The sequence below is a fragment of the Rattus norvegicus genome, chromosome 4 (genome assembly GCF_036323735.1).
Source record: "Rattus norvegicus strain BN/NHsdMcwi chromosome 4, GRCr8, whole genome shotgun sequence".
Lineage (NCBI taxonomy): Eukaryota > Metazoa > Chordata > Mammalia > Rodentia > Muridae > Rattus > Rattus norvegicus.
This window is the reverse complement of record NC_086022.1, coordinates 172376192-172395273: the sequence shown is the minus strand read 5'-3', so window position 1 is coordinate 172395273 and position 19082 is coordinate 172376192. Positions and strand designations below refer to the sequence as shown.

The window sequence follows — 19082 nt, the reverse complement described above, 5'->3', positions numbered from 1 at the left end:
TTTCTGCGACCACAGAGCTTAAAGTGGAAAGATCTAATGAATCCTTCCTTGCTTCCGCTTAAAGGGAAAAACTGCAAAGACAGCAAGGCAGGGCTGTCCCGGGGTTCTGCCTCAGTTCACGACTCCGCTCTCCGGGGACCGCCCTGGGCACCCACACCCCCAACCTGGCGAAGAGGAGCGTAACCCGCCGGCCCTTACCGAGCTCTGTGCCCCGGCAGTGAGCAGCCATTGCGGCCACAGCTGAAAGGTAACTCTTGCACCAGGGTAGGGCGCCACACAGGCCTGGTCTTCCTCCTTCCTGCCAAATGCCCGCCCTGAGCCACGCCCCTTCTGCCCCTCACAAGCCACGCCCTCTAGAACCACGCCCCTTTAGTCCTGTCTCTGAGCTAGCTCTTGGCCTTGGCTCCCAACCCGGACATTACCTGTTCCCTGTCCTTCCGGATCAGGCACATGACTTGAGCACGCCCCAGCTCCATTATGCTTACATTGCCAATTGAGCTAGACAGAGTGAGTCTTAGGAACTTTAGCTGTAGGATCATGTGAGTGGCAGGACTGGATTCCTTCTTGCATGGGCAGAGCACTGCAGCCTTGGACCCGAATGGTGGGCAGTGTTCCGGAGCCCTCAGGTGACAGCCAAGGTACTCTAGGACCTAGAACACGCTGTGATTTCTAGTCTGGGCTCGATGAAAGAGCAGCTAGAACATAAGCTTGGAAGACCTGGTTTCTCGTTTTTGGTTTGTTTTTTTTTTTAAGATTTAATTTATGCATGTGAATACACTGTTGCTGTCCTCCGACACACCAGAAGGCGGCATCGGATCCCATTACAGATGGTTGTTGAGCCACCATGTGTTTGCTGGGAGTTGAACTCAGGATCTCTGGAAGAACAATCAGTGCTCTCATCAGCTGAGCCATCTCTCCAGCCCTTTCGTTTTGTTTTTAGACAGAAATTTCGCTCTGTAAATACGACTGGCCCAGAGACTGCTTTGTTAAATCTCCTGCCCAGATTCCCCACTGCTGGGATTACAGGCGGATGCCACATGCAGTAGAAGGCTTGGTTTCTTCCATTTAAAAAACATGTTATTTTCATCTTTGTGTATACACACGTATGTATGTATGGACAGCACATGTGTACAGGTACCTGCAGAGGCCAGAACAGGACCCTCTGGACCACGTTTAGTTATAAGCTGGGAACCATACTGAAGTCTTAAGGAGTACAAGCACTCTCAACTTCTGAAAAGATGTTTTTAACTTAGTTCTATGAATAATTGAATATGTAACCTAGGACACATCACTGGCCTTTGTGAACTTCATTTTCCTTATCTGAAGAGAGGATCCAGCCAATTTCTTGGCTTTCTAAAGTTGAGATTCTGTGATTCTGATTTTTTTTTCAGCCTGGTTTCTCTGAATTACTCTAGGTTCACAGCACAGGGCACTAGCCATTGTATCTATATGCACATGGAACTTTGCTGAGCTCAAAGTCTGAGCTACCAGCTTGTCTAATGAATCAATTGCTCTAGTGTTTTCAGATGTATGAAAGCATTTTCATCCCAGAAAGTCCTGCCAGAGATGTACATATACCCAGAGACCCAAACTTTGAGAATTGAGCAGCAATCTGGTAGAGAGGGCTCTAATGAACTCGAACCATTCATATTTCAATTCTACACAATGACTAGAAGGTTCTAGGACATTATAGTCTACTTACTGCAAAACTAGGTGATCAAAATAGGTTTGCATGCAAAGTTGCATGGTTCATAAATATGTGAGGACATGATAAATGGAAGCTATTAAAGGTAGTGTCAGATACACAATTACTTATCTAGATAGAAGCCAGTTTATTTCCCCCACAGAGCTACCATGTAGTCTAGCCCATACGCAACTACTTCTAAGTATTCTGGATGTGTCTAGATCATTTTCACAATACCATTGTTATTTTCACTTACCCTGCAAAACTTAAGAGCAGGCACTACAAGCCTGGAGTTTATCTGAAACCCACTAGACCACCAAGAACACCAACATCATGCATAGCCAAAATATTCACATCTCAACACAAAAACCTACAGATTTGCCCTGGCCACGATGACCAAGCAATCTTGTAATATGTAGCTATCACCTATGGCCCGGGGATTTCAGAAGTGTACATGTATGTAGTAGCATGTCCAACTTTGTACGTGGCTGCTGGGGAAGCAAACTCAGATGTTCACACCCGCACAGCACACCCTTTACTGACTAGGCTGAGTCTCCAGTCCGCGCTTTTTTACTTGGAAGCTTCAGCCCCAATGAAAGTTTCAACAGGCTATGAGAAAACTGGCACACTATCAAGGGATTAAATACCAGCACCCAAACCAAGTGACCCAACCTCCTTAAGATTCAAATTCTAAAGCCTTTCCTACAATGCAGACTGCAAGGCTGAGAACCAGGCAAAGGCAGGGTGTAGTAGACTGCAACATCCAAGAACCGTGGGCAGCCTGAGGAGGAAGTAACAGAAGAGAAGCCCTGAACAGATCTAGGAGAGCTCCCAGGATAAGCACAGCCAGATGTAGGACTCGAACAGGCATGTAGGGTCATCCAGGCCTTTTCATTTGAGCACCTGGATTTAAGGTAGCGACAGTCACTAAAGAAGCTTGAGAAGCAGGTTTAGCTGAGGGAAGGCGAGTGCCACGATGACTTCTAGCAGCTGAGGGCAAAGCTTTTCCTGGTGACTCCAGACAGAATGCAGCTTTGCCAGCACCTGGACCTTATTCAAGTGAGACTTGTTTCAGCCTCGGGACATTGCAGTCCCTTAGTAAGCATGCTGGCTCGGGCTACGAACTTGCTGCAGCAACAGGAAACCAATGGCACAAAAAGAAATGCCCTTATTTTATTAATTTCATGAACTCAAGCAACTTCCATTATAAAAGATGCATTCAACTTTATTTAGGGTCAGACTCTCAGTCTAATCTTGATACATTAACAGTACTGCTACAGAGCAGAGAACCAAGCATGTTAAACATGGACACAGGAACACCACTGCCTGAGGCTCATCAGCGTCTGTGACAGGCGTCCCCCTGGCTCCCCAGCCGCTGCTTGTAGTGCCGCCTTCTGGTTGTCACAAACCAGCCAAAGCTTTTTTCTAATCAAAGTATTAAAGGTCACTCAAAAGACAAATTAGAAGAAAGCAAATTAATGCAAGCTGTTCATCTTTATTTCCAAATTACTAATTTAATCTCTTCATATTATAAAATAATAAACTACAAATTTATTCAACTGATCCAATGTATTAAAGGTTGACTTTTTGAATGACCCAAATTTCAATGTGATAAAGTCTGATACATCATAAACTACTTCAAATTAATGATTAACCCAGTTTCACAGTCATGTGGGTATTTGTACAACCAAGCAGATGTCTGACTGCGGACAGCGGTTTTCAGAACAACTGGGACTTCCGCTTATTTACCTGTCTTCCTAATTGCTTTTCTTTTTAGTAACTAACATGCATGTTTAAACAAGAAAAGCAATTCTACCCTTCCGGAAGATAAATGAACACCTAGCAAAAGATAGGAAAGTTTCAAGTTTAAATAATTGAATTTCAAAATTAGGAAATGTTTAGTTCAGGCTCTAACTAAACTGTCTTTTGCCACTGCTGGCTGTGGATGATACAGAAAACTCTGAATATTTAGTTTTAATATTCAAGCATGTCAGAATTTCCCAAAGAAACAGAAAATTATTGTTTTAGAGGCATTTTATTTAGATAACTAAAAAATTAGATGTCCAGAAGCCGTCAGTGTACAATGAAAGAGATCAAACCAGTTACTTTATCATGTATTTCCTCTTCTTCACAACTAAGCAGAGAAAAAAAGGCATTCTTCAAGGGAAATGTCAGAAAAATAGGCCAATATATTTTTCTTCTCCATGACAGAAACAGCTACAGGAGATCTGGGGTAAAGTGGACACTAAGTTGGCTTTTCATCACGGCAGCAGGCTTTGGCAGGCACTAGGTGAACAGACTCCTCCTGCCTGCACCGCACGCTCAGCCAGTTCCCTCACAGGCAACACTGTAGTGGTTCGTGCACTGGAGCAATCCATGCCCCAACAGTCTGTCCCCTTTGCCACAGGCAGAGTAACTGAAGGCCGATGCCGGTCTCTGCTTGTTCAGTCCATCAACTGCATGGCATCTGCGGCACACGTCTGACGCTGCTCAGGCCTTCACTTCAGGAGTTGACGAATAGATGGAATCTGAATTCTCTGAAGCAATCTCTTCTGCATTTAAAAGACAAAGCCATAGCAGATTTAATAAAGGAAGAAGGAAATCTACACTTCTGTACAAGGAGGGATAAATAGAAGGGTCTTTTCAAGCATGCTGTGGCGAGAATGAGAAAATAGAAATGCTACTGAACATCACACTACCCCAGGACTCCGGCCACCAAACCCCTGGGCAGAGCTTAGACACAGTCACCCGTTCTTGGTCTTCACATCCTTGTCCAACCCCAATCCCTGTCCTTTCGGGATAAACTTCGGCTGACTCCAACTATCCAGTCAGCATCTAATTAAAAGCATGCCTTTGTGGGTCCTGTCCTTTCCTTTAGTAATCAATTCCTAGTATCAAGGGCATGTAATTAAAATCATAACCATTAAGCACTGCTTCTGGGGGCAGGCTCTAATAGCATCCAAAGCGGGGGTTAGCCTCAGAATCTGCGGTCAACTCTTCTTACCGCCCCAAGTTACAAGACAAGTAATGACCAATCTTCCAATCTAGCCATTATGCATCTAAGACAAGCCCACCTTCCTTCTGTTCTTGGTGTCTGTCCTGTGGCTACTAACCTTGAATCTATTGTCCCTAGTCTAACTCTTTCTCCACACTATACATCAAGACAATTTCCTAATTTTACATCTAGACCTTCATTCAGATCAAAGGTTTTTCACTCTCCTAGTTTATAAAACGATCAAGGTTGTAACAGAGCAAACCAGGAGCCGGCTGGCCTAGCCTCTCACCTCATCTCACCCTGACTCTTCAGACTGGACAGAGACATCCTTCACGCTGCTTCCCTTGCCTTTCTTCTGTTTTCTGCTGAGCCCTCCTGTCCATCCTCACCAGCCACCTTGTCCGTCCTGCGGTCTCCTCGCATGTAAGTGTCCCTTATGCAGGAAGCCCTCTCTGCCTCCCTTCATGGCTATAAACTGTCTCGGGAACCTTTAAGTACCTGTTCCTGAGCGTATGAGGGAGCCCATCAGTCCTGTCCACGTGCACGAGCCTGGAACTCGGGAGCGAATGCTTACACACTCACACTTAAGCTTCCTATAATGTACTTCACTTATTAAGTCTCTTTTGCCATGGACCAAAAATGCTCATACACTGAATTTTTACATACCCAGGACCCTTAGAAAAGTTCATTAATTTGTATTTACCCAGCTCTTCTTCTGCTGTTTCTGGAAATCCGATCTTTGGCTTTGCCAGTTCCCCGCTATCTTCCTCTGTGAAGAGAAAAGCGGGGTGACTGACTATGAAGCAGGGCAGGTGTTCACCAACTCACACAGCACACTTCCTCTTAACAGTCACTGTGAGTCTAAAAGAGACATCTAAAGCCACCTTTAGTACAACAGTCACTCTGGGATTAGTAATAAGTATTTGGAGTTTTTGTTTGTTTGTTTGTTTGTTATTTAAACTTAAAAACATGTTTTCAGTGGTAAGGATCAAGTAATACTATAAAAAATTGAATAGATACTTGTAAATTCTTCATACTGCCTTCTAACAAGCTTTATTTTTATTTTATTTTATTTTTTTATGTATGCTTTTGAACCCCTGGGCCATCTCCCGAGCTCCTTTGTAATAAATTTTGCAATCAGTTCATTCAATTCATCACATAAAGGTCATTGCTCAGTTAGCAGCATGATTTCACTTGCTTATGCCATATGCAGAACTCAAAGTCTAAAGGCAACTGACACAGTGCAACAGAACTAGTGAAGGACACACAGTCTCCGCAGCATAATTTGGTAACGTTGAAGAGACGTCCTCACCAGGAAGCACGCATTTCCACAGGCCGTAGGTCTTTCCAACCACAGTTTGCCACAATCTCAGTGTCCCATCTTCAGAACCACTGGCATAGAGTTCACCATCGGGACTGAATCTCACACAGTGAATGGGGCCAAAGTGACCTTTGTAGGATTCTGAAAACAGTGAAGAGTGGGGTTATCAGATTTAAATACATGCAAAGCTAATTATTAGGGTAAATAGCACTGTACTAGAAGAGATACTGTCCGTCTGTACTGCTGGGGATCATTTCCCTAGAATTAGCCCTTTCCTGTCCAATGTCAGAGGCAGCCCTGTCAACTTTCACTGATCCACACAGCTCTTGTCTGGAAGCCATGGGATCTGATGGCCTGAAAGATGGGGTGGACCAGTCTGATGCTGTGGACAATGCTATCGCGGTTTCAGTATACAAAATGCAGCTGAGGGGAAAGAAAGGCCTCTGACTTTTTCCTGCAGACTCTCTCAGGGTCCCCTGAGAGACCCTTAGTATTATTCACTATGAGTCACTCTTTTGACCGTGTCCCAACACAGACTGTCTTTCAAAAGTGGAAAATGAAGTTTCATGTCCCACTGAGAATTGAGAAGCTGTCAATAAAGACTAAATTCTAGACTAGAGCTCAAGTCTGTGAACCTTACCCCAGTGTCCAGGTCCTGAACTCACCCTGCTTTAGAGCCGATCCATCCATGCCTGCAGAGGGCCAGCAGATGGAGCTCTTTACAGACGCCAGCCCCTGACTCCCTAACCAGGCCATCTATCCGGCTTCCTAATTCCACCACAGTGCTGACACAGGTTCAATCCTGACCCCGCATTTTAATACCGGGAATGTAGTGATTGGGAAGGTTTTTCTACTGCAGGAAAACTTACGAATCTCTCATATATAATCTTATGCCTCTCCATCTTATTCTGGAGTTTCCTCCATCTCTGACTAGCCAGGGAATAGAAGCATCTAAGAGTAGAGGGACCAGGATGGAATATTTGTCTATCATATACAAACCTCCTGGATTCAACCCTCAGACACAACCCCAAAAGTTCCATGAACAGACACTGGATGAGAACAACTGTATCCAAAACCCACACCTATCTATCTCTCCTCTGAACACAGCCTGGATCATCAACGCTGAGCACCTCCTCCGCCCCAGCCCAGCCACAGTTCTCTCAAGCCGAAAAAAACGGACATGTGACTGAACATTCTATAGAACTGACTTAAGCAACCCCGGTCCACCAGTTTCTCCCAAGAAACAAAATAAAGCCGTTTCTTGCTCTTTGTGTATAAATCCAGTGAGTTAGCTCTGTGGGTGGAAAACCAGAATACTTAGATACAGGTAAGAAGAGACGCCAGTTTACAGACAGAAAGGGAGATTTTTAAACTAAAAGCAAAACACAGTTGGACTTGGTTAGGTACTAAAAATTGTGCTCTCTGACCTATCTAGCATACTTACTATTCTACACATGATAAAGTTAGGATGTTTCTGCTTCAAATTAATCATACATCAGCCATTCTACTTCTTAAGAACTATTAAACTAATAATAATATATTATATATATAAAATAATATATATTACATGTCAATATATAACTCATCTTAATATTTTATATATTACTATATTAAGTTATACTTTAGTTTCGATTTAAATTATATTAATTACTTTATGTTAAAATAAATTAAATATAGTAAATATTATATGTTATAATCCTATATATATTACTCTTTGTAAAGGGTCCTTGTTAAACCAATGATTCCCCCACCATTCTCTAGAGACTTAGGTTGAAGAAAGGAGGCTGGGTAAACAGGATTATATACCTGTTCTCTCCTTAGAAAGAACAAAATACCCTTGCATATGTTTCATATTTGACTTGAAATACAAATATTCCATCCCAATAAAGAATCAAAAATCAGTGAACTACAGAACATCAGTGTAAAGATAAGACTCAGATAAGAGGAAATGAGTTCAGTCTTGTCAGAGGGTCTGTATTTCTATCAAAAATGGATAACACCTTTGTTTTTGAAGGTATGAGTTTCCAGTTTTAGTTAGCTGGAAAACTTACTTTCAACAAACCATACGTAAATACCTAAGGCATTCATAATATTTTGATAGTAAATTATTTAAGGCAGTGGCTCTCAACCTGCCTAATGCTGCAACCCTTTAACACAGCTGTGGTGGTGTAGTGACCTCCACCAACCATAAAATTATTTTTGTTACTACGTCGAACTAAAACTTTGCTACTGTTATGAATCATAATACCTGTGTTTTCCAATGGTCTTCAGCAATCCCTGTGAAAGAGTCATTTGAGACACACACATCCCTAGAAGGGGTCAGGACCCACAGGTGGAGGGAGATACCTGATTAAGGGGAGAGAATGAGACTCACCTAATTCCTCTCCACTATTATAATCATACTTATACAGTTTAAAGTCTTCTCCACCAGCAACAAGAAATTCCTTCTCAGGATGAAGAGATGCAGAATTGATGGTTGCAGGAGCTTCAAAGGATTTAATTGGCTCCAGACTGTGTGTGAAGGAAAGAACACAAAAACATAAATGTCTACAAAATTTTTAACACTGCATAAATAACTATCTAGCCATATTAAAATTAATCCTAAAAAATTATTCCTGAATTCTGAAACCCAATACACAGTAAATAGAGATTCAGTTAGGTGTATATGACTTAAGATTGTTATATTGTTATACCCTAATGGACCTCATCTCAGGAAGACATTTAGTAGTGGGAACTCCATATTCTGAGCAGGAGCCACTTTTCTGATCAATGTCTTGGCTGATAAACCGTATTTGGGACCTTGTATTGTTTTTGAGACAGAATCAGTACGGAGTCCAGAAAGGCCTTCAACTTGAGATCCTCCTCGCCTTAACTGTTACTGGGCTCAGGTTTAGAGATGAACATCATGCCATGCTGGAACTCAGTCCAGGAATGGAGTTCTGTGAGAATTCTGCATGCTTGTGAGAACTCTTCAAGAAAACTGGAGTCTCCTGACCTCAGTTTCTTTAAAGCATGGAGTAGCTGTTGGAATGATTTATGCTCCTCCTGTGCAGGGGGTAGGAAAGTCCTCACTTCAGATTACTTACTAGTACTTGCTGTTGTTACTCAATTACATGTAACTAGCCTTGTGACTGTACAGGTTAAGCTCTTAAGATGCCTCTCTCTTTACCCTCAGTGGATATAAACTGTCTGATGCTCTGAATAAAGTTGGCTATTGCATGAGACTTTAACCCACCTCCTTTGTCACCTCCATTCTCCCAAGCTCCACCACTTAGAGCAGTGACAATGCCTGATTAGTTCATTTTCTTCTGAAAAATTTCACTCTATTTTTCTCTATAAACATGCATTATTTTAGTAAATACAAAAAGGTCATACAGGCTGAGCAGTGGCACGCATCTGCATACCAGCACTCAAGAGGCTAAAGAAAAAAGAACCCAGCCAGAGATACATGATGAAGAGCACCCTTAAAACCCTGCTTTAAAAAAAAAAAAAAAAAAAAAAAAAAAAAAAGAGGGGTTGGGGATTTAGCAGAGTGGTAGCAAGCACAAGGCCCTGGGTTCAGTCCCCACCTCCGAAAAAAAAAAGAAAAATCAAAAGTCAGGGACAAGGCATTTGCTTAGCTCGACACTGACAAAGGTAAACAAGAGCAATATTTTACAGTAGGAATCACTACAGTACAAAGGGATGTTAAATGTCTTCTCAATTGTGCAGGGTGCGAGGTGCAGGCTTCAGGCTCCTCCTGCAACACCTACCACTGCTCTCAGCAGCTGTTTCTAACCAGGGAGGGAAGGCCCTGTGCTGGTCTGAGGGAGAATGAAGCCTGTAGTCTTTTGCCTGGTTCCCAGTTAGACTAGTTTGAGAAGGATTAGGATGGTTCAGGGTGTGTCACTGGGGAGTGAGCGGAGTTCACGAGCCCCTGGCAGATCCAGTCTGGTTAGCTGTGTCAGCTCCAGCTTGTGGCTCAGATACAGGCTCTCATCCACTGCTTCGACGCCATGCCAGCCTGCCTCCTGCTATGATGGCCACAGACTTATGCTCTGTAAATGTAAGCCTCCAAAAGCTCCCACTTAAATGCTTCCTTTTGTAAGTGCCTTGGCCATGGTGTCTCTTCCCAGCAATAACTAAGATTAATTAGTTGCATTATAATGAAACTGTATTTATCAATGCACAACTACTTCCCCTAAAAAAAAACCCTATCTATTCTTTACAGCCCTTTTCAGTTCAATCCTGAAAATTATTTCAACATAGATCATCAATCAACACACACCGCATATAAATAGCCAGGCATGGTGGCGTCTAACTTTAACCCCACCCAGCACTCAAGAGGCAGAAACAGGTAAAACTGAGTTCAAGGCCAGCCTGGTCTATACAGAGTTCCACAACAGCCAAGGATATGCAGAGAAATCCTGTCTTGGAAAAAAAACAAACACACAAACCCTAAAGTTGGCTGTGCTGTATCTAGCATTACAGACCAGCCCTCGGTATTTCAAATATTCAACGGGCCAGTGACTACCAAATGAGATCTGAGGCAACAGTCTAGAGCAGGAATGCACGGTCCAGAGATGAACGGTTACAGTTGCACAATCTCACGATCTGTGTAAAAGTATTCCACTAATAGCCTTCTTGTGTTTATAGGAGCTCTCTTACATGTTTTAGAGCTTCCGTGTCATTTTTTGTCCCCTATTCAATGAAGCTAAACACTGTGGTATTCTTCAAGACCATATCATAAGACTACTGTCAGAGGGGAATGTGGTCTAATCTTTACAGAAACCCTTTAAATACCAAGGCTAAGAAGTGCACAGTCAGTTCTACAGCTGAACTCAACATTGTACTTACAGGATTCCAGTACTGAGAACAAAGATATAGCACAATACCAGCTACACTGCTCAGGGCACTGAAACATAAGCTCTTACAATTTAATGCACTACAACCAATAAAAATGTTTTAAAGGTGTTTTAATGGATAAAAACACTTTTAATTAAAAAACAAGATTATATGCATCATAGTCCTAATAATTAAAAGAAAAAAAAAAAAAAAAAACCAAAGCATGCACATACATGCACACACAATGAATGGGTTTGCATTACTTCCCTCCCTGCTTTTAGATTCTAGGGATTCAAACCCAGGTTCCTAATCCATGCGAGACAAGCACTCTCACTGAGCTGTATCCCTAGACCTTGTCTCTTTAAAATTTTAATTAGAAAAAAGAAAACAGTATCAGTAATTTCTACATAGTAAGGAATATACAACACCTTGCCAATGGCTCCTTTGATAAAAAACAATATAAAATATGCCAATAAATATCCTAGGTAGCTAAAATTTGCTAATTCCTGATTACAGTATGCTCAACCTAAGAGACAGGTGCTAAGAGGAGTGGGAGCACTTCCCTCTGTCTGAGTTACACAGCACAGGTATTAATCTGCCTTTAAAAGAATCATGCAACTTTCTGGTATAAACCTTCCAAGTTTTTAAAGATCATTTTATCTGTATGAATGTGTGCCTGTGCATGTACACGTGGACTCCTGTGGAGACCACGGATACCAAGGCTGCAGTCACAGGTGAGGACAAGCCACCTGACGGTGGTGAGAACTGACTTCTCCACAAGACATACAGTCACTGTTAACCAACAGCTGAGCCAGCTCTCCAGCCCTTTATTTTTAAAGTTAATTCCCCCTCTTTCCACTGAAGGAAATGAAGAAGTGTCTTGGATGGACATACCTTACTGCACTATGAAAAGCAATGGATCGCCCATAAGTAATGACCAAGATCTCTCCCTCAGGAATATATTCCATGCTGCTAACAGACATATTAAAATTTAGAGATTTTACTTCTGTCATTGTGGCATGATCCCAGAGCCTGCAAATAAATGAACGAATGAATGAGTACATAAGTATATTTATTCAATAGCCAGAAAAAAGCTTTTTTTAATCTATGCATAAATCCATGAGAAAATGGTCACAATTGTAATAAAGTAATTTTCATTACAAATTAGTAGGAATTGTGAGTTCCTATGAAATATAAAAGCCTGCGTTAGGTACGGGTGAAATCAACTTTCTACTACTTTCCTAACGCCCTAACAAAACTGTCATAAAGCACCTAGTTCTGGCTACCTAATCTAACTGTTGGTTTGGACTCTCTCACAGCTGTGCATCTTTACACAAAATATATCAGGCCTCAACACACAAAGGTTAAAGGGCATCATGAACTCCCTCAGCCAACCTGTCCATAACTAAAGTAGGAACAGCTGCAAGGCCGCACGCAACTCAATGACTTTCTGCATTGTACTCCATGTGACAATGATAGTAACTGCACCTCACTGTGACTTACACTGACTTAAGCTACACAACACATGTTCCTACATGATTAGTAAAGTCTTTATAAACCACAAGGTAAAATACCTTTCAACCTTTAAGTTAATGAAGAAAAATTAACTTACCGAACAGTTTTATCATCAGCTGAAAGGATCTGTTTATCCTCACTGCACCACAGAGCCTTTTTAATACCGGACGTGTGACCACTAATTTCCTTGGGTTCTTTAGAAGAAACAATTTAAAATGAATAATAAATATTTGGCTTTCTAAACTGAGCAATATGAAAACAATTGAAAGTTACAACATTGAGACAGTTTGTTTATGCTCAGCCCAGGGAGTGGTACTACTAGAAGGTGTGGTCCCATTGGAGTAGGTGTGACCCTGTGGGCTTTCAGACCCTCATTCTGGCTGCCTGGAAGTCAGTTTTCCACTAGCCACCTTCAGATGAAGATGTAGAACTCTCAGCTCCTCCTGCACCATGCCTGCCTGCATGCTGCCCATGCTCCTGCCTTGATAATGGACTGAACCTCTGGACCTGTCAGCCAGCCCCAGTTAAATACTGCCCTTATAAGAGTTGCCTTGGTCATGGTGTCTCTTCACAGCAGTAAAACCCTAGGATAAACATACTACTAATGGATAAAAACATGGGCCCAGGAACAAGGATGTACTAAGCTAATCCTCAGAGTAAACTTAACTCTAGGGCCTTGTCTAAGTCATTGTTGGTAGTAACTACTGGGGGGAAACAAACACAAATGCACCCACACTCGCACGCACACCAACACCACACACACACACACACACACACACACACACACACACACACACGCAACACAAGCATGCAACACAAAAGTAGAGGAAGGAGAAAGGGAAATTTTAAAAGTAGTATAAGCAATTCCCATGAAAGAAATTTCCTTTCTTCATTTTTAAAATGAGGCAATAGAAGTTGTTACATATAGTCTGTGAGGATCAAGCAGAAGCGTACACCTGAGTCACTAACAGTCTGACGAAGAGTCAGAGCCCCATGAACTGCCATCACTTCTACTGAGATCCACTGAGAAAACACCTTCAAAGCACAGCTGTGAGAGGTGGGGATGAAAAATGTATCCCAGAGCCCTGAACTATTCCACCCGAGCCCTGTAGGCCTTTACTGTGTCCAGCAAGTTCAACAACACTTTGCTATATTAGCATAAGTGCACCACAGACAGAGAGAAAATGCCCAGCAGACACTGCAGTCAACAGTGACAAGCAGTCCACCACATTACAGATGCATTTCCAAACAGTACAACTCTACAGAGTAACTGCTCATCACAATCACTTCTTACACTTTAATGTCCGTTTTGTAATTCACAAAAGCCCTGTCAGCACCTACAGAATGTTTCTTATGAACCAATACAGCTAAACAGTTGAAAGCCTAACCCTTACCATGCACACTACTGTCTCAGCATCCTCTCCTCCAGAGTGCCACACCACACATCACCTAACTCTACCAACATTGCTCTCGTACCTTCACAGACCCTAGCATCATGAAATGAAAAACCATTAACATGGTGATGTTCTACACTGCCAGAAGGCTACGAGCTCTGCAGTAAAATAAGCCAATATTAAAATGAAATCTGCACAGAATAAGAAAAGCCTAACAGGATTTATTTTGACAAAAGATTTTAACAATGATGGATGCTTCTTTCTGCTGATTATCTTAGCTGTCACAATTCTAGAGTTCTTTAGTCCGTTACTTAAAGGAAAAGTAAAACCACAGTGATATGTCAGCCGCACTTGCCTGCTTCAGGTTTGTTCAAGTCGTATATGCGCAGCAGTTTGTCCTGTCCTCCAGTCAACAGGTAATTGCTATCCTGAAAACAAAAAAGAAAAATGTTACACTAACCACTTTATAATTCCCAATAAAGACAGCACTGCAGCCAACTACTTCTAGGAGGGCACTGTGACCTCCTTAGAGAGCTGCCAAGCTTGCTGTCCTCTTAGCTATGCCACACCGCAGGAACAGCCAGAGCTGCCTGCCGTCGTTCTGCTGCCCTCCTTCCCTCCCTGCATCACAGGAGTTACCCAGCAACACTTCTTCCATCTCCAGTGGGATTCAGGGCCTGTGTGTGTGCGCTATGCAAACAGTGTGCAGGCTCAACTACATCCCTACCCCAAGCTCCACTCCCACACCTGTGTGAAATCCACGGTCTTGACGATGTGCTTGTGAGCCAGGGTCATCAGTTCATCTCCAGAGACAGCGTCCCACACTTTGCTACATATAAACATAAACAAATAGTACGTAACATTAATACGACCTTAAATATAACGGTGATTGTGATCAATTCAAAATAATTACATTATTATTGTATTATTGTATTATGCATTTCCCACAGTGCTAATTATTAAGATACTTAATTTATCAAAAGCCCTAAAAGACAATTTTCCCCTAGGACTTTTTAACTCTTTATATTTTTGACAGTGAAAAAGAATAATTTATGCAAGATTCACAAATTGACCTATTCTAGTTTTTTAGCTTAGAGTTATTTTTTTTTACCAAGTCTGCAAAATATTTTAACCAATTCAATTCACCAAGTCATCCTTTTATCTAGTCACAGACCAGAGCAAAATATAGAGAACTTCTCTGAATTTAACAACTTGAAGTACACCAAAGGCCAGGAATGCAAAGCACTCTGCATGAACAGCATTAGTAAGATTTACAAATCTAAGAAACAGGCAGGAACTGGTGATACAACACCTAACTACATACTTGGGAGTTACATACATGGCTGTAAGAGCATGCATGAGGGAAATGATGTCACCACACCGCTTACAACTACTCCAGTCTCTTCCGCTCTAGTTTCTCTGACCCAACCTCCTTTTATTGCTGATCCCAGCCACCCAAGATCCTAACTATGACCCATTCCTCACAGAGGCTCCCACATGATGCCCATCTGTGTCCTAATGTTCTTCGCATACTCACTTCAAATGCTAATCTCAATTTCCTTCGTTCAACAATTAATCACTTTTATTTCTGTTTTTGTTTTGTTTCGTTCCCTTTTTGGAAAGATCGTTCTATGTAGTCCTGGCTTGGAACTGGTATGTCCCCAGACTAGTCTCTAACTTGAGATCCTCCTGCCTCCACCCACAAATGCTGGGATTAAAGAAACAGGTGTAGCACATCCAGCAACCTTGTTTATAATCTGCTTAAACCAAAGATGATGACACATTTACAACTGTTCCAAAGTGTGAAATTCTTTTAAATAAGAAATCGAGAAGGCCCTTTTCACTCTCCAGGCTCTGGACTACTATCACATACAACAGCACTTGGCACTGCCTTTGGGCCAGCAAGATGGTTTTGTAGGTACACAATCCTGACAACCAGAATCACATCCCTCACCCCATACCCCCAAAGTTGACTTCTGACCTCCTCAACACAAACCATGGTGTGTGCACACCCACATACACAAGAGTAAATAAAAGTTACCTTCATCAGTTTAAAGACAAAGGTGACTACAAACACAGGTAATTATAAAAAAGGTGACACGTGCCTCAAAAGAGCAAAGAGAATCATTAAGTCAGTTTGATAATATATGCAAAACCCAAAGTAAAAACAGGTAAGACAAAGTGAACCGCAATGAGGTGACTTATCCAATGCTGCAGTAGGTGTGTGTGTCTGGCCAATGTGATCCAGATCCTCCTCCTGGCTGCCTGCCACAGACAGTCTCCTGGCTGCCTTTGGATCTATCTCTATATATAACTCTTGGCTCTTCCAGCACCATGTCTGCCTGGATGCCACCATGTTTCTCATCAATGAACCTCTAAAACTGTAAGTAAGTCCCAATTAAATCTAGTTACCTTTACCTTGGTCATGTTGTCACTTCACAATAATGAAACTTAACCAAGACAGTGAGGACCTAAGGAAAACCAATGATCTTTCAGACAGCAATTTTTAAAACCACAGGAAATAAAAAGTAAGTTTGAGGCCCGGTTTTAAATGTATCTAGAGCCAGTTAATAAAACTGAGTGGAAAAAGTGTCTGGGGACATCACTAATACAGCACTAAATTTACAAAAATATCTGTAAAGGACATCACCAATATCCATTCTCCAAGCTGCATAGATCACTAAGACTCCTGGTCTCAAGGAGAGGGTCAATCATTTAAACATCTCAAGTCTGGGAACTTAGTGAAGAAAGGATGCTCAGAGAACCAGAACAGAATCTTGGTGAGGTCAAACACCATGTATTCTCCACGGCACCTGCAGAGTCAGAACTTTATGCCTAACTGTGAAGTTGGGAGATTCTGACAACGTCACCACACGATTCAGAAAGAATGAAGTTAAGCATTTTTGTCACACTTACGCTGTGAAGTCTGCAGCTGCTGTGGCAGCTTTGGTGGCGTCCTTATTCAATGTTGCACCCCAAACAGCACCTTTATGACCCAAAAATGTTCCGATCCAGTCTCCTGTATCTCCCTGGCGGAGCATAGGTTTGCCATCTAGAAAATTATTTTAAGACATAATGTGACTTAGATGCATGCAACATACTACCAAATCCTGAGCAGCAAACTGGAAAACGGTTGTTCTGACAGGTCCCACCTACTTACTCCCTTTGAGCACTGGGGATTCCCATCCTGGTCTGTGCCACTGGTCCCAGTGACTGGACTAGGAATTTGGGTCACCCTTCCTGGGAAGCCTAAACAATTCTGGGACCGAACAAGAGGCCTCCCTCACCTTTGCAAACTCGGGTTACAAAACAACTCTAAAGAACTGGGAAATGTTCTTCCACGGGACCTGATTCCGATCCCCAGCACCCACACGGAGGCTGTCAACCGCCTGTAACTCCAGTTCTAGACAAATCTGACGCCGCCTTCTAACCTCTTTGGGCACCCCTTCACACATGTGTACAAGCACGCATAGAGACACCACACGGACACACATAAATAAAACCTTTTTAAAAAAAAAACCATAAGGCTGGATGACACCGACATGTGTCAAAACGATCTAGATAGCCGATTTTACTTTGGACCATGTAAAACTAACGTACATTTTCATCTGGAAAAAATGAGGCTCACACCACAAAGGCTGATACAATATGATGAGTGAGACTTAAAAGGCACTCCTGTCGGCCTGGCCTAATTTCTCCTTCCCGTAAATCCTTGAGAAATACAATGTAGCTGTGTGTGTAGAAAGGCGCAGTGCTGCGGAGCACTAAAAACGGTGGTGAGGAGGGACAAATAAAGCCTGGCCAGGGGCGAGCCTCTGTTCCGTAGCGCAATCACTGGCAGCTATGACCCACCCACCCCTCGGCACACGGGAGCCGCGGCCGTCGCGGGGTCAGCTCACCTTTGCAAGCGCTGATCAGAAAGTAGCCGTAAGGCGTGATGCCGCTGAAGGCCAAATCCACCACGGGCCGCGTGTGGCCCGAGCAAGTGAGCGGCGTCTGCCTCATGGCCATGGCGGCGGCGAGCGCGGTGACGCGGAGCGGGGACCGAGGGTCGCGGTCCTCTTCCTTCTCTGCCGCGGCGCCTCAGCTGCTTAAGGCCCCCGCACTCACGCCGAGGCCGGGTCGGGAATCCCCGCGACGCGCGGTCGCCAAGGGAGGGACAGGGAGGGAGGGAGAAGGGGAGGGGAGCGCCGGAAAACCGGCCCGCCGCCACTCACGGTCCACACCGGTAGCGGCAGGAAGTGATGGCGCACCGACGCGGCGCGTCAACCGGAAGTGACGGGCGGCGGGAAGGCGGTAGCGCCCTGAATCCGGGCAAGAAGCAAAGTGCACAGGCGCGAACTCAGAGCCGTTGCTGAGCGTGGTGCTGACGTAACGCGGACTGCGTCCACTTGGTACCCGGTGTTGTGAGCCCCGAAGTCCGTCCATTGTTGGTTGCTGTTGTAGAGTCGGAACCCTCTAGTTGCTGTTCTCTCTGGATACTCAAAGTCCAAAAGCTCTTCCCACTCGCGTCCACGAGCATCTACAAGACCCGGAGCAACCAACCATACGCCCTCTTGTGTGGTGGTGGAGTCAGGGCAGCGAGAGGAACCCGGAATCAAACTGTGTTGTCAGGCTTGGCGTCTAGGGCTTTACTCGCTGCGCCCTCTTGCCAGCCCACACTTCCCTTCACTCTTTTCGTTATTCATGTATAACTCAGATCTGACTGTCTATGTTTTTTTCTTATTTTTTTCATTAGTTTGAATAAACAACACTGGGGGTGTGTATCTTGGTTCTTACTTTTTTCAAAATAGCGAATTGAATCAGTAGAAGAGTTGAAGTAGACGTTTATTTGGCAAAGTGAAGCGTACACAGCAAAGAGATTGGAGTGGGATGCCCTGAAGGAAGGTTTGGGAGTAATCCATAGAGTTCAGTGTTATGATTTTAAAGACATCTTTGTGGATACTTATTTGATGGATAACATTCTCGTGGGTAAGATGACCCCTTTCCCCTTGCAAATCATAAAGGATCAGCTCTCCCTTTTTCTGGTTAGTTTATCCCTTCCATTGATCTCTAGAAAAGGCTATAAACGGAAGAACAAAACCACCATGTAAGGGTCATTTTAATGAAGTAAAGGTCTTTTGAGCATGCAGGCCTTTTGTTAGTGTGTGTGTGGTAAATGGGTAAGTTTCCTGCGGTCTTAGGAACAAACAATCCAACTGCACAAAGGAGCACCTGACCCAACAGAGACAGTGATGTTAAGCTATAGCCACACTTTTCCATAATTACCTCACATCTAACTGCCTACCCCATAACAACCACTCTCTCCCTACAACCTATATCTCTCTCTCTCTACACACCACCACCACT

At 43.2% G+C, this 19082-nt stretch overlaps 2 protein-coding genes across 2 annotated transcripts in view; both read right to left on the bottom strand.

Annotated features, from left to right (window-relative positions):
- Dera (deoxyribose-phosphate aldolase) overlaps positions 1–303 on the bottom strand; it is a 78776-nt gene extending 78473 nt beyond the window's left edge. Inside the window, exon 1 of the mRNA NM_001399006.1 lies at positions 199–303. Coding sequence (NP_001385935.1) covers positions 199–229 — 31 coding nt within the window. The 5' untranslated portion in view covers positions 230–303. The remainder of the gene's footprint in view (positions 1–198) is intronic.
- A 3397-nt stretch (positions 304–3700) lies between these two features.
- Strap (serine/threonine kinase receptor associated protein) lies at positions 3701–17949 on the bottom strand. The gene is made up of 10 exons (NM_001011969.1): positions 17633–17949; positions 16650–16785; positions 14481–14562; positions 14089–14161; positions 12437–12533; positions 11719–11856; positions 8375–8511; positions 5992–6141; positions 5383–5448; positions 3701–4236 (listed from the first exon to the last, which is right to left on the bottom strand). The coding sequence occupies exons 1-10, from the start codon at positions 17742–17744 to the stop codon at positions 4175–4177; spliced, it is 1053 nt and encodes a 350-aa protein (NP_001011969.1). The 5' UTR covers positions 17745–17949; the 3' UTR covers positions 3701–4174.
- Positions 17950–19082: the final 1133 nt, after the last annotated feature.